Source organism: Alternaria postmessia, assembly GCF_024291825.1.
Source record: "Alternaria postmessia strain BMP 2775 chromosome Unknown scaffold_88, whole genome shotgun sequence".
Taxonomy (NCBI): domain Eukaryota; kingdom Fungi; phylum Ascomycota; class Dothideomycetes; order Pleosporales; family Pleosporaceae; genus Alternaria; species Alternaria postmessia.
In genome coordinates, this window is record NW_026260161.1 from 79,484 (window position 1) to 94,657 (window position 15,174).

At 51.6% G+C, this 15,174-nt stretch overlaps 6 protein-coding genes across 6 annotated transcripts; 3 read left to right on the plus strand and 3 right to left on the minus strand.

The window, feature by feature from the left end:
* Positions 1-212: 212 nt before the first annotated feature.
* J4E82_009353 (uncharacterized protein) lies at positions 213-1,106 on the minus strand (the record flags this gene model as incomplete). The annotated part of the gene is made up of 1 exon (XM_051735578.1): positions 213-1,106. The coding sequence occupies one exon, from the start codon at positions 1,104-1,106 to the stop codon at positions 213-215; it is 894 nt and encodes a 297-aa protein (XP_051584679.1).
* Positions 1,107-1,604: 498 nt separating this feature from the next.
* Positions 1,605-2,190, plus strand: J4E82_009354 (uncharacterized protein; the record flags this gene model as incomplete). The annotated part of the gene is made up of 3 exons (XM_051735579.1): positions 1,605-1,642; positions 1,689-1,869; positions 1,924-2,190. The coding sequence occupies 3 exons, from the start codon at positions 1,605-1,607 to the stop codon at positions 2,188-2,190; spliced, it is 486 nt and encodes a 161-aa protein (XP_051584680.1).
* A 315-nt stretch (positions 2,191-2,505) lies between these two features.
* Positions 2,506-3,996, minus strand: J4E82_009355 (uncharacterized protein; the record flags this gene model as incomplete). Its single annotated transcript, XM_051735580.1, has 1 exon — positions 2,506-3,996. The coding sequence occupies one exon, from the start codon at positions 3,994-3,996 to the stop codon at positions 2,506-2,508; it is 1,491 nt and encodes a 496-aa protein (XP_051584681.1).
* A 3,288-nt stretch (positions 3,997-7,284) lies between these two features.
* Positions 7,285-10,536, plus strand: J4E82_009356 (uncharacterized protein; the record flags this gene model as incomplete). The annotated part of the gene is made up of 1 exon (XM_051735581.1): positions 7,285-10,536. The coding sequence occupies one exon, from the start codon at positions 7,285-7,287 to the stop codon at positions 10,534-10,536; it is 3,252 nt and encodes a 1,083-aa protein (XP_051584682.1).
* Positions 10,537-10,808: 272 nt separating this feature from the next.
* On the minus strand, positions 10,809-11,188 carry J4E82_009357 (uncharacterized protein; the record flags this gene model as incomplete). Its single annotated transcript, XM_051735582.1, has 3 exons — positions 10,809-11,043; positions 11,091-11,131; positions 11,183-11,188. The coding sequence occupies 3 exons, from the start codon at positions 11,186-11,188 to the stop codon at positions 10,809-10,811; spliced, it is 282 nt and encodes a 93-aa protein (XP_051584683.1).
* A 649-nt stretch (positions 11,189-11,837) lies between these two features.
* On the plus strand, positions 11,838-13,764 carry J4E82_009358 (uncharacterized protein; the record flags this gene model as incomplete). The annotated part of the gene is made up of 2 exons (XM_051735583.1): positions 11,838-11,874; positions 11,921-13,764. 2 exons carry the CDS (start codon positions 11,838-11,840, stop codon positions 13,762-13,764), a joined length of 1,881 nt encoding a protein of 626 aa, XP_051584684.1.
* Positions 13,765-15,174: the final 1,410 nt, after the last annotated feature.

Consider the following 15,174-nt stretch of genomic DNA (forward strand, 5'->3'; position numbering starts at 1 on the left):
GATGAGATAAGGCAGGTGCTGGGAAGGAGGGTGGGGCTGGGATCCACAGGCGATACTCACCATCACGTGGCAACGTAAGCTCGGTAGATAATGAGACTGAGACATGTAAGAACGAAACACGGATGAATTAATACCTGTCTTCTTACTAGAGGAACGTATAAGTACGTCATGTGGACTTAACCTCTTGCGGCGCGCTGAGTAGCCCAATCACCTCAGAGCTCGCTTTTCCATGAGTGATCCTCCGGTAAACCCAATTGCCTCCGCTGCGCATTCAAAATATGCTGCAAGAACACTGGCTTAATGCTCAGCACACCAACAAGACTCAACAACAACATCAATACAACACCCAAGCCCACACCCAGAGCGACAGCATCCTGCTGCCGGCTCACTTTCCTCAACCATGCCTTCGTATCTTCCAACGCGATATTCTCATCGTGAGATCTTCGCGCACTCATCATACCCGGCAGCCCATCAAGCGATCGATGATTGTATTGTTTCTGGTAATCGGCGAGCTCTTGCTTCTCCAGCGTCTTGCGCGCCCAATTATCCATGGTGTCACGCTGCTTGAAACCGTTCTCTTCTTCCTTGTCATGGTCGTGGTCTACATAGGTGATAGCGTCACCTGCTGCTTCTTCTTCCGTGTCTGCGGCCTTGCCGCCTGCGAGCTGAGGTACGCCAAACCCGCAGCTGGTCTGGACTTTTTGGATCTTCAACACGATAATGGCACGCGCACCGGTGATGTCGACCGATTCGCCATTCTCTGCTGCCATCTTTGCGCGCAATTGGCCATAGTACGGATCCCATTTTTCGACTACACGTCCTTTGCAGAACAGACGCATAATCTGGGGAGAGGGACCAAAGGAGGAGAACATTACGGTGACACGGCCATTTTCGTAGACGTGGGAGATGGTTTCACAGCCGCTGCCGGTTGCGTCTAGGTAGGCGACGGTCTTCGGGCCGAGGACAGAAAAGGTTCTTGATGGGTGGCCTTTGGGTGAGATGTTGATGTGGTCTCCGGCCCAAGGAGCACTGGCGACGAAGAACAGAGATTGGCGGGAGATGAAGTCGATATGGTCCTCGGTGAGAGAAGGGTAGAATTTGACCATGTTGAAAGAACTGGGTATGAAAGCAAGTAGCGGTCAAGGTTGAAACTCTTCGTCTTTGGAATGCGATATGAAAGGAAGTAGCCAGCGAAAGTTTTGCTTTGGATGAACCGATATGTGCAGGAAAGATCGACGCAAGTAAAAGAATCTGTTTGGAATCTTCGTCGGATAGTCCTCTCGTTGGGGACAAGGAGACTGAAGGTTTAGGGCCGGATTTCGATAATGAATCGGTGGACGAGTATGATGACAATAGTTACAAACAAAGCCTCAGTAAGATGAGAAATATGCGAATCCGGTAATATACAAGTTGCGTATGTTTGCAGATAAGCAAATGCGGTATTAAGATTTGGACTGCAAGAAAGCTGCAATGCACGGTAACGCCGCCTTGCCCCATCAGTGTTAGCTTAGAGGCAGCTGGAAGGCTAGTGGGGGCGGGGCGCATCATCCAGAGACGCAGCGAGTTGCGACACAAGCTTTGTAACGCCTATAGCAATTCTCAACATGGTGCTCGCACTAGCATTGAAGGCCGAATTGAACGGGTGAGTGTCTTGTACCCCCTTTCAGGACTTCGTTAATAGTGATTAGAGTCACCGACCTCCGCCCAAACGACACGGAAGACGCGCCCTTTTTCTACACTTTCAAAGTCCAATGCACGTCATGTCGCGAAGTACACCCCAACCCCGTCTCGGTAAACCGCTTCGAGATGAACGAGCAAAGCGGCAGCAAGGGTGAAGCCAACTTTGTCTGGAGGTGTAAGAACTGTAAGGTCTTTCTGCCCTACACCCTCTTCTCCACGTCCAACCGCTGACATGGCCTGTAGAGAGAACACTCAGCGAACATCAAGGCCGCGCCTACATCCTACCCACAAAGCGACCCGCCCAAGAAGATCAACATCCTCGAGTTTGACTGCAGAGGCCTGGAATTTGTCGAATTTAAGGCTGAGGGGGAGTTCCTTGCGACGGGCATAGAATCTGGCACCAAGTTCTCGGGCATCGAGCTGCCCGATGGCGAATGGTACGACTACGACGAGAAAGCTGGCGAGGAAGTCAGCATCACAAATGTCGAGTGGGAGATACGTCGCGCATAGCATGTGCCCAGTAGTGTAAGATGAAGGAACGTGCCACGAGGCTTCAAGAAGGGCACAGTATGTGTTACCTGAGCGAGCTCATGCATGAAGCGCATGAGAAGGAGAGAGGACATGGGAAGTCACCATGACGAGACGTTATCCAAGTGTGCATATGCACATGTGAGGTGAAGTGGATGCGAGTGCTGATCACATATATAAATGGACACATTCGTCAAGACAGACTTCTACCAGTACCACTAATCCAACATGATCCGCAGCTCAATTCATGCTTTGATGCCTCCAGCGAAACCTCCGTTTCTATACGAGTACCCAGGCTCAAGGCTTCCAGCCTCCCGTTCTCGACCTGAACAAACCCCTCGGATCAACCTCATCCGCGACCCTCTTCGCCAACGCGCGACTCTCAGGCCTCAGTCTTCCAAAGTAGTCCTGCCGAAAGAATCCATAGTTCATAAAGATCGGCAAATATGCTTGCGGCAACTTGTCCTCTGCTTGCCACGTCAAAACTCTGTCTCTCACGCCCGAATAGGTAGCTTCCATTGTATCGGCCATCTCCTCATATAGTGACTGCGGTGTGAACGCATAGTTCATCTCGATGATGATGCGGTCTACATCTGCATCGGCATCGATCAAGTCGGGGCTGAGTTCTCTTGCCTTTTGCGCAATCTTCTTGGGGAAAGGCTGCCATGCGATGGACGCCACGATACCAGGTACGAGAAGTGTGGTGCCGGAGACGTTTCTCCAGTGATCATGCAGACCCTCCATGACCTCGACGGCGTTCGCACTAGACGGCAAGGGGATTGTCTCTGTGGCGATGTCTACAACGTTGCCTTTGATCACGACCCAGTTACTCAGTGCCATGAGATCGGCGTAGGTGCGTGTTCGTGTGGTATCGAGAAGAGGATTGACATCGGTAAAGTTCTTGAATAACCCAGCTGGAGGCGTCGGACCATCGTAGAAGAGAAAGATGATCCACGAGTCGACTATGTTGATATTGGCTCGCTCTGCTGTTACTATCACAGCAGCCTTTTCGTCCTCGTTGTACTCTGTCCAATCGCGAACGGCTTGGAGGAGCTGCTTGTCCTTGTTTGGCGTGCGCAGGTACACCAGGTTGCCACCCCAGATGTCGCCCTGTCGATGAGCTTGCAACTTGTAATTTGTTACTACACCAAAATTGTTACCGCCTCCCTTCAGAGCGACGAAAAGGTCGGGGTGGTTGTCGTTCCTGATGTGACCGATTGTGCCATTGGCGAAGACCATCTCGTACTCGAGCACGCTTGAAGCAGCCCATCCATACTGCGTCGACATGTAGCTGAGTCCTCCGCCGAGCACTAGCCCACCAACTCCAGTGTTTCCAATGCGACCACCGACAAAAGTCCAGCCTGTGCCTTGCAGTTTGGAAGCGATGCCGTCGAGCCGATTACCAGGACCTACGTCGACGATACCCGTGCTGCGATCGAGCTTGGCCTGATCGAAGTGCTCCATAGCAATGAGTGGGCCTCCGGCAACACTGCTCCATCCATTGTTGGGATTATGGCCTCCGGATTTGACGGCAAAAGGTTCGGTGGTGTTGGCGAGGATTCGTACCACCGTTGAAACTTCTTCTACTGTTTTTGGGAAGATGATGCATGATGGGAGAAGGGCAGAGCATGAAGTTGACCAGTACTGAGTTTGCTCTTCGATATAGGCCAAGTTTAGAGCATAGGTGACGTTGATGTAACCCAGAGAAGCAACGGATGAACAAGTATCGCCATAGGCCAAAGATGAAAATAGCAATGTAGCGATGAGATGAACAATTAAGCGCAACATGGTGGACCGAAGACGAATGGCTTGATCGTGATACCGTTAGCATTATCGTGAATTGCCGTTCCATTTATACCCGTCACCAAGGTGACACAGCTGTTGATGACGTCGTGCGGAATACCTTGGAGATGGAGAATCTGATGTGCTCAAAGTCGTGCCTGTGCGTGAAACCACGACCAGGTAAGCTCCATGTTCAAGAAATGTCCGGTGGGATGTCAAGCTGTATGAACGACGATCATAACCATAGCTGTCATACCAAGAGCTTTTCAAGATAGTCAGCAACATCGCTTGCTCAAAGGGGCAATGGAATTGGGACCAAATGCTTGCATTGTACTACTATCAAAGCGGGGTATCGCAACAGATATGTTGAGCTGAAATCTCGTCCTTCTATGCATGGTCTCTTCCTTCTCTTGTGTCTCATTCGTGTATGTTCAAAACGACCAGTAACCGTGATTGGCGCATCTTTCTTTGCCCCCTGATGGACTTCTCGAGTCAAGCAAGAGCATCTGCAACTCCGCTTACACAGGAGGTTTGAATTACCGATGCCGGCTGCAGTTGGTAGCCTTGATCGAGGATTCGCAACGGGATCTGGAAGACCCCAAGAATCGTCGAACCGAACGAGAAGTATGGAGGGTCGCGTGTCAATAACTGTTGTCTTGGTCCTCGTTCTCGTAATGTTGTTGTATAGGCTGAATACGTGCAAGCTCGCTTCGCTGCAGGCTGTCACACCCAGAAGGCATACCCGCTGCAGCTGCAGCGCTCGATACGAGATTTAGAGTAACACGAAATCAATTCCAGGACCTGCATTCATTAGCGTAGAATAGACTGTCCAAAAGCGGAGCACTTATGAAAAAAGAGTTTGACCATCCCGAAGGACGGTCAGGAAACCACCCACAGCAACTCCATACTACGCCCTCCCGTTTTCGCACCAATGACACCATAAAAGCCCACGCCGGTAAACAGGCGACGATGCATCCAAGACTATGGCCAAGAGAGCATTGCGAAGAAGGGTGGAGATATGACCGCGAAGTCTAGCTGGATGGAGAAACGAAATACCTGCAGAAACTTGTCGCAGAAGATGACGACAGACAGGTCTAGACCTTGAGCCTCACTCTAGAGAGGTCCTGTCTCCATCTACTGGTTCGAGAAATATTGCATTGTGGCATTCAGTGTCCACCAGCGTACTGTCATCAGTCCTCCTATCTTTCCTGCGAAGCTCTCTTTTCGTATGGTCAAGCCTGAGAAAGCAGATCGATGTAGCCGAGTTTGTGGGTCTTGTGAATGCCATTGAGTTTCCACAGAAGGCGCCGTCGCATCTCCAACGATAACAGTTCCTCTCATCGTCGCAAAATCTTCTTTTCCGTGTTCCAAGCTGCTTCAGCAACAAGGTCCTAGTCAGTTTCGCACAGCAGCCACGCAACACTGACCATTGGACGCATTCATCGTTGGGTGTCAAGCCAAGATGCTTCTCTCTGATTGTGGTAGCATGAATTCCTGAGACTAGTCTTTGTTTCCTCTTCGCTTCCATCAGGAACGAATGGCATGATGATACGGACAAAGGACATCCTCAAAAGCCGCATGGTCGATCGCAACAGCGAGAGAACTGTTCGGTCGGATGGGTAGACGCTCGTCAACTCACACGTAGGCTGAACATACGTGTTGACAATTAACGCGACTGGTCAGATATCACTCTAGAGTGACGAGTGCCGAACAAATAAAACGTGCACCGGCTTCGGAACGCCGCAGAAAACGGCAGAGGTTGGAGATCTGATCAGGACTTTCGTCCTTGTGGGTAAGATGCACGGGTAATCCGTCGCCGTGTACTAGTCGAGCTCGAAACGATTGTCGCACAGTGCGAACGCCACGTACTTGATCCAGCGCATGTAGACCCAACAGAATATTCGTGCGCGAAACTTCAAGACATCAGATCCGGAGCGTGACGGTCCGCCAAATTTGACAATACCAACCTGCGGCGTATTGAGATCTCGCTGGGCTTTCTGTCGTGTGTTCCACGAGACTGCCTTTCCGACGAGTGGATCTCACGCCAGCCGAGACCGAACAGGTTGGTACGTCTGTGTGTTAGGCTCGACCAATGCCGAGACCGCGCTCTTCTTCTGTCTGGTTGCTGTGCGTACGGTGTCTGTTGAATACATGTGATCGTTGGCATCAAGCCTTGCAGCTCCCGTACGACCCTCGGAAACGAGAGATAGTGTTTCGGCGCGATGATTGAACACAAAGTCGATCCCCACGAGAGGCGACCGGCATCTTACTTCCGAGCTCTCCTCTTCTCGTTATCGCATTTGTTGTGAAGCTATCTTTCGTGACCAGAGTCTGTTGTACAGATGAGATGCCGACGTGGTCCTCGTAGGAGGACTTTAATACCCCGACAGGCACATGTCATCTCAATTTGAGCTCTCGCTCCCGTACCTCGAGCCTCCCTTTTGCACACAAGCAAGACGGCCCACGTGAGCAGACCTATATGCAGAGGCTAATCGGGAGGTCGGCGACATGACCGCGATGCTATCCATTGTGCTAAAAGCACATAGGACACCAAAAGATGATTAGGGTTAAGATCCGAGCCTGCCCTCCTCACACACAACCCTCGTGTTGCCACTGAGGCGCACAAGCCGGCATACAAACGACCCATCGAGTCCATACCAAGAGGCTCGGGTGTGTGCCAACCGTACAAGTGGGTGAGGCGCGGACGAACCGCATTCCAGATGGAAGACAGACATCGGTAACTGTGGGGGAATCGACATGCGAGATGCTTGCAAGCAAGCGAGAGAAGAAGTTGTGTCTAAGGAGAGCGTTACGCGACTGTCCCGCCGCAATTGACATTGTCAGAAGATGTTGAAGACGTATGTATGGCCACGGATCCAATCGAGTTATGATGAGAAGTAGTAGAGTTTGGACAGAGATCAACGTCGTGTAGCGCTGGGTGTGCTGAGGTGGTTGTTGGATTCTTGTCCGTCAGCGCCGGCGAGATGGCGCGTTGCCTCACGCCAAGAGATTCGCGTCGTTCACGCGTCAAATTGACGTTAGCACGTGCGACCCACCCTACCCTTACTAATCAACAATATCCACCTCCATCTGTCCATAGCCATCGTATCTTCTCGCCTGATCGACGAAGAGGAAAATTAAAATCTTGGAAGATACGTTGATGTCTTGTAAGCTTCCTGAGTGGAGTCAACTACATTTAACACAGGTGATCCCAAAGGTCGGGCGGACCATTCGCATTCACACTCACAGCCTCGCCAGCACATACAAGAAGTCATCGCGAAACAACTGAGCACGATGGGAGCGGTTGAAGATGCAGTTGATGCGGCGGCTAACTTTATCGGCCCTTTCGTCGACAAAAACCGCAAGTACAGTGCCGACGTTCCTACTGATACTCTTGTCGAACAAGCGCTTGTTCATCTCCAGGCCATCAATACTGCAGACTTGGCCGCGGATCCTAATGCCCCCTACGATGCATCGCTCGCTGGTGTTGTTTATGGTCTCGTGGACCTCATTACAATCCTCGCTGTCATTCCACGTTTGTCTGCTGGTGTTGCATTCAGCCAACGACCAAGATCAGTTCTGACCGCTGTAATCTTCACACCACCAAATCACAATTTGGATGCATTGGCAACTGTCATCGAGGTTCTGTTGCCTATGCTGGAGCAAAAGGGCTCTGGTGTGCAACCGCTAGTGTCCCAGAGGATCCTTCCGGACATCATCTCTGCACTCGTCGAGCTGTCTTACTCTCCTGCTTCGTCCGAGGAAGTAAAGTCCAAGTATTTAGTAGTATACGAAAAGATCATGAAGGATACTCCGACTTCTCGACTGCTCCCGATCTTGACTACGTTTCTCCAGCAGCCTCTTCCTGATTGGCTAAAACCTGCCATCGCCTCGGAACTGTCTTCAATCCCTCTGCGAACACAAGGCGTTCGCCACACCATCGAGTTTCTCTCACTCTCCTACTTGTCAAAGAATTCACACGTACCTCAGGGCGCATCTGGGCCGCAATCGCAGATACCCATTCCCCTAGAAGCTGTTTCGCAAGCTTCAAAACTCCTTGTCTTGCCACCGTCTGGAATCAGCCAGGATCGATGGCTAACAGAGCTTTCACCTCAACTGCTACATCTTCTAGATGGTAACGAGGGTAAGGAACTTAGTCGAGCAGCTGGGCAGATTATTGCTGGTGGAATCCTAAGTAAGAAGACAACTGGTGCTCCGGGAACTGTGGGATGGGACACGTTCGCAAAGCCTTTGTTCCAAGCAATCTACCCCAAAAATGTCAACGCATCAGGAATTTTGCAACATGACACTGGCCATACGATAATACAGGAGAGCAACCTCAAGATAGCATTGAGACGAGTCAAGACGATCTTGTCATCATACTCTCATGGCGGATTGATCAGACGTCTCATCCACCCTATCATTCTCCCACTTTGGGCCTTGCTCAACTATGCCAAAGACCGCCCCTCGCTAGACAAAGAATGGAGTATGCTTCCTAGTCTCATATTGTCGCGGTACATGGAGATTGCCTGCGATACAAAACAAATTGACAACCTCGCAACCAACCTTTTTTGGGATGGCGACAATGCCTGGACATTTGGGCCTGGGTCTCAAGGCGGCGTCGAGATTCGCACTCGTTCGAAAGACAAGACTAGAGGGATAGATGCTATGGGCAGCATCTTTGGACGGATTAGTGACCTAGATAATAGAGTCACCGTTCTCGTCACGCTCCTTACCGAAGCCAATGTTCCCGATGACGCAGCTGGCTCCATCTTCGTGAACGCTACCAAGCGGTGGCTGGTACCAGAGAAGCCCATAACGAAATCGCTCACAGACGACGACTCTGACACTGATCCGTTATCGGCGCTTATTGACGCAAAGCTATCGGAAGCTCTGGCGCATCGTTTCCAGGAGAATTTTGCCAGAAGTCCACAGCATGTCGTCGACCTTATGGCACAACTGATATCAAGTCATGTGAGCGGGCACAAAGCACGAAAGGAGAAGTCAGTCAAGCTGCGTGCATCCAAGAGAGCGATGCTGAACAATATCGTACCGGAACGTGGTACGATGAAAGATCAGGAAGAAGGTGAGGCTATGGATGACGACTTGGCGACTTTTGCGTTAAGCATCCTGAACACGCTACTGGCATCGCCAGAACTAAAGAGAACGCCCGCAGTGATGGAAACCGTACATGCACTTCTCCCTTCGCTAGCCTATCTTTCGCAGCCACAGTCGCAGGCCCAGCCGCCCATATCGTCGGCGATAAGCAACTCCGCCGCCACGACTCTCCATCTCATCGCTCCCACTCCTACATCCCCATCTCCAGCAGCAAAACCAACGACTGATCCACTAGCCGGGCACCGCGATACCTTGAAAACATGCCTTGCCGAGCTGCAATCACCCGACCCTCCAAATCGCACGTGGGCTTTGAATACGGTGCACAAGCTTCTCAAGAACCCGGCTGCGTTTCCCGCCCTCGACATACCGTCTCTTACACATACGCTCCTTTCGGCTTCACTAGCAGATCCAGAGTCTTACGTCCACTTGGCCGCAATACCCGTTCTCGTTACCTTGGCGATACGCGCTCCCAAACCTGTAGTCGGCATACTAGTCGATGCTTTTATCGACATTGACGAGCGATCGTTGAAGCTGGCGCGAGGTAAGCAGACAGACGAAAAGGAACGAGAGCTCAGGAACGCCTTGGATTTCAGACTGCGTGTCGGAGAAGTTCTCAGCACATTTGTCAGTAGCGGCGACGACTTCTGGAACGCACGCGAAGATAGTGGACTGCGGTTTCGATGCGCAAAGCAAGTCGCCGAAGCTTGCCTTTCGTTGGCGAGTCGGCGGGGCCAACGCAACCAAACGCTCTCGGCACGAACCGGAGTTGCGGAAGATGAGAGGAGGCTCAGAGAGGAAGGCGAGGCTGCTTGGGGTGGACCGATACCCAACATTCTTGAGCCCGAGGGCGCGGACCCGCAGGAACAAGCAGAGTATGAGGCGCTGCAGAAGATTGTGAGTGGATGGGAAGACACGGGGATTGAGGAGGATGTTCGCATCCGTGCTTCTGGTCTCAGTGTGCTGTCTGCTGTTCTGGAGCATCGAATGGATGTTTTGCGACAGCCTATGATCGATGCGACTTTGCAGATGGTGCTATTGATTCTTGTCATGGAGAAAGAAGAAGCTAAAGCCCTGTTGCGGCGCTCGGCTGTGCTTGTCATCATGGGCTTGCTACGCAGCGTCGATGCGGAAATTGAGGGTGGGCGGGAAGGTACGGTGGGTCTGAATCTGAAGCAGCAAGAAGAGGTGGAGCGAGTAGTGAAATGGGTACGGGATGAGGATGCAGACGAGCTCGTAAGAGACCATGCAGCAGGTGTCGTAGAGGGTTTGGAAACGATGAGGCTCAAGCAGCTGTACAAGATCAGAGACGAAGGTCGTAGGCTAGGACCTGACCTTGGGCTAGAGGGAAACCTTCGCGGACTCAATGTCCAGCCTCGAGCTGACAATGAAGAAGGCAAGAAGAAGATGATTATAGAAGAGATAGAGTAGTCGGCGGCGGCTTGAATAGTTGATAACATTGTAGCGCCTCACATCCGAAGCTTGGTATCCTGACTTTTTACCCATTCCAATTGTGCGCCTATCTGCTTGGTGGTATCTCTAGTGCGCATACTACGTGGAGCGCACCTGCTGCCTTGGTGCTATAAGCGCAACTGGAAGGTTTGCGCTACATGCAGTGTCTGCGTGCCCCATATGGGCGCTCGTCATCGCGATCGACGTCAGTTTGTGCCGCGCATCGTCTTGTCTGCCGTCGTAGGCGTGCATCAACCACTCATGGCCGTGTCCTTGGTCGCCTTGGGCTCCACCTCTTCAGCCTTTCCGATCCAGAGAACGTTGTTGCACCTTATGAGGACCTGGCCGAGGGTGCCTGAGCTGACGCCGCCTACGAATTCTTCCGTGTTGGAGAGCTGGATGTTCATGTAGAGGTCGACGGAGACGAGTCTGCCTTTGTACTCGGTCTCGCCCCACTTCAACCTGACGACGATGTCTTTATCGACTCTGCGCATGTGTTAGCGCGTGCTCTGCGAGAAGGGTATGCGACGTACAAGCTTTGGAGCAAAGGACGCGGGTTGAAGGGTGCCACTGCCTGATTGGTGTTAGCTTTGCGCGTGACTGCCGGATGGAGAAGAGAGCTTACAGCCATGTTTGCGACTCCAGTAATGGGCTCGCTGGTGGTTAGAGGTGAGTTTGGTGGTTACAACAGTGATAGTCGCGGTACCATGGCGGCCGTGCCTGCAGCTTTGGAAAGTCGTCGGCAAAAGGTATTGCCGATTGGCCGAGTGCTTCACCGCGGGGAAGCCGCGCGACACAAGATCAAGCTCGGGTGGATTGATGGTGTAGCTGAGTCCAGTCCTCTCACGTGTGTTTCACATCATTGCCGAAACAAGGGACGCATGGCATATCCAATTCTTCTCGTCTTCCACAGCCATGGCAGTACATGGCTCAAGGTGTAGAGCAACGCGACTAGTGGGCGCGCTAAGGATTTATTCCATCTTTATATCATCGAACCATCTGCACCACCTACGACCGGCCAACATTGCACCCCCTTGAGACGACAATCCTGCCGACCAGCTCTTCGGCACGACGCCAAAGCCGCCCACCATCAACTACACCATTGCGCCCACCACGGTGCGCTGTCTCGCCCTGCCGCCCGCGACTCGCTTCTCCGTCGCCCCTCCGTTCCTCGCGCAGCATGCCACGGTAGCAATGCGAGCCATCTGGTCCCGGGCAACTTCGAACCCGGGTACCTGCAGATGCATATCGTGTGTCTCCAATACCACCGCTCTCGCTAGATGTGGTCGACGGACGGCTCTTCGCGGCTCATGGGCAGTAGGCACACCCACGTCGACCTTCGTATATACGACCATATTTGCAGCGGGTCTGGCTGTCGATGCGAAAGCAAAAGCTGCTAGGAACAAACAATGGGACAAAGCATTCTCGCAGCTGGCCGGAAGTGCCCATCATCCGTCTTCAGTAGAAGATTGCAAAGACACAGAAGCGGCGACGGATGCTGTTTCCTTACCCCATGGTAACCACGGCTTGACCTTGGATGATCTACCCAGGGACCTGGACTGGAATGCCCTGCAGCGCGTTGTAGGCATGGAATTGGAAGAAGACCAGGTGCTGGAAACTCAAGAAATCCAGTCGCAAATTCGAGATTACGCCGACTTGGCTTGGGAAGATCTGCAATTCGATTCTAGATTTCCAGGCGTTCAGCAGTTAGATTGGCCAGCAAACACCGGCGCTGATCTTATACGCAACAACTTGCCACCACAGTCATTATGGGCGCCAGATCGAATGCGTGTTATAGCGCTACGAAGAAGACATACATGGAAAAAGTTGGCCATGCAAGAGCTGTCCGTTGGGCTGCTCATACACGATCTGTTGTATCACACCAACGCTACCCGCTTCTCTAGAACTCTAAGTGATGAGTTCGCCAAGTTGTCGCACCAGATCCAGGACGCCATATCCATGACCCCGGACCAACGCACGCAATCGCGTCAGAACATATTAGAGGCCCTCGAAAATCTCGACAAGACCCCGGTCGACAGCGAAGTGGATGGTTATGTCAACGCCCGAATCCAGGCGGACCACCCAGCAATTCCAAGATATTATCAAGACCCTGACGGGGACTTTTATGCCATCGCAGACCAAATGAACCAAGGCATCCAAGGCTTGCTCAAGGAAATCCCCCATGGCAGTGACAAGAAAGAAGCTCTGGCGGTTGCAAAGATTTGCCACAACCTTCTTGTCTCCTCCGCTTCCCCTGATTTACAAACATTCAACACCTTACTCATTGGCTTCCGCCGTTGGCGTCGCCCAAAGCTAGTGGATCATGTTGCAGCATCTCTACTGGTCAGCAAGATCCGCCCGAATGAGATTACTTGTCGGGAACTACTCAATCACTATGCTTCTGCAAGACATGGGTACGCTGACGACTTCTCGCGTTTCATAACGAAGATGAGAGGGTTGGACGATGCGCTGATGCTCGCAAACCCCAACATCTCCATCAACGAGGCCAGCCAAGGCCGACTCGTAAGGGTAACCGAAGGGAAGATTTATCAGAAGGTCTACCCAACGCCTATGGTATTCAGCTCCTTGATCACTGGCGTCATGAGATTTGCTGGATTCGACCGAGCACTTGATATCTACTACGAGATGAAAACGGATGGCTGGGGTCTCGACGTGACGGGGCTGACAAGACTTTTGAACGATTGTATCCGCCGTGCCGATTGGGAAGGCGGCTTGTACGTGTGGGGCGAGATAAATAGCATCAACAAAGCCAAGATCGAACCCCATGACATGGCCAAAGCATACTCCAACATGCTCAGCTTATGTTCCATCACTGGCAACACTATTGCTTTCAACCAGATCCTGAATGATCTGTCCAAAGAAGGTTTCGATCGCGGGGAAATCCTGACTGCTGCTGCCAAGGCAACGGGTGTAGCGCGAAAGAAGAAGGAATACCTCGCTCCTGCTTGGGTCGCGGACAATGTCATGATTGCCGCGTCCGCCTACGTGAAGGACGCGCGATCGTCAGGGCCGGAGGGACCGCTTGCACCAGAGATGATGGATGATGATAACATCATGTTCTCTCAACACGAACCTGATGCGATGGGGGATATCGAGCATAGTATTGCGGAGCCTGATCCTAAAGAACTGTGGGCACAATGGCTGGAACGTGAGTTCGGGGAGAGACCAAAGGAACCTGAGCCATGAGCCAAAATCGACCTGTATGATACGACATAATGCGTGTATACCAGTGTATATATTATAGTTCTAGAACGGCTTCTTTATCAAATGTACATCATAAAGTCCATTGACAGTTCTTTGGCGCAATCAACCACAAAAGAGCTCACGGATGCTGGAAACAGCGCCCACCCATCTCACCCTGCGCGTTCGCCCGCTGTTGCCGTCACATCCATAAGTTGGCTCAATGACGGGCCTCTACCATAAAAACGTTATCGTGTTCAAATTTCAAAATGTCACCCGACCGTTGCTTTGCCGGTTGTCTATTTAGATTAAACGCATGGGCAGCTTCATTTATCTTCTCGCTTCTGCAGCTCCATCACCAACACCAACGTGACTCTTTGGCAAGAGATATGTTGGCACGGCAGGTATTCGCTGCCAACTTCTGTTGCGGTCTTGGACATTTTTGACGGGGATGCGTGCGTAAGTGCAACATTCACTCCGCTTTGCTGACATACTAGAGGAACATCGTGTTTCTTCCATCTAGAAGTTTATGATCAATGTCTGGAGATGGAAACTTCATCTAGGTGAGAAGAGAATCTATCTATACAGCTTCTTTCTAGCCGAAAGTGGCAGCTGTTCTCCGATAACGTTGCTTGCATATCTGAAAATAGAAAGATGCACTATGGAGATCCTGCCAACGGCGATTTTACAGCAGGGATGCGCAAAGGAGTCCTCTGCTGCCTCTCATTTCTCAATCGGCTGTACGGCTACAAGCATCTTCCCCGGACTATGCATGTTGCTGGTTATGGTTTAGGAGTACTTTCGTATGTATGGTCTAGATTTTGATCATGGCCAACCCTATCTCACAGTCACCCAAGTAGCTAGGCATTCGCCTATCGTACCGTCTCCAGATTTTGCCTGATCGAAACAATCACTGGTTGGCCACTCTAACGTCACATTTACGGCAGATGGTACCTTTGTCGAAAGCTTGTGCGATGTAACAACAACGCTGATCAGGATAGCACAAGCCTGCACGATCGATTCCTTGCTTGCTTTGGAGAATGATGTGCAGGGTCTTCCTGTATAGAAGCCGTTCCATGCTGCATACGCATATTACGGTGTGGATTGGGCTAGAACGTGCTTTGGAAGTTGGGAGCTCGCGCATTTGTGCCCGTGGTGCTCCCGCGTTATTCTGGGGATGACTACTGTTGTGACGCAAGATAGTGTCCTGGATATACTTGATTCATCGTGATAGTACCGGTAGAACGACGTCGTAGCTGCGCCAGAGCATACTGGATGATCGTTCCTGTTGCCTGTGCATATTTGATGACAAGGGAATCCATCTAGCAAATAGGAGAGACGAAGTGTGAAGGACACAAGAGTCCTTCCTAGTCTTGTAATGTAAAGTTGACGATGTGTCTTCCCTACGTTTGTCGT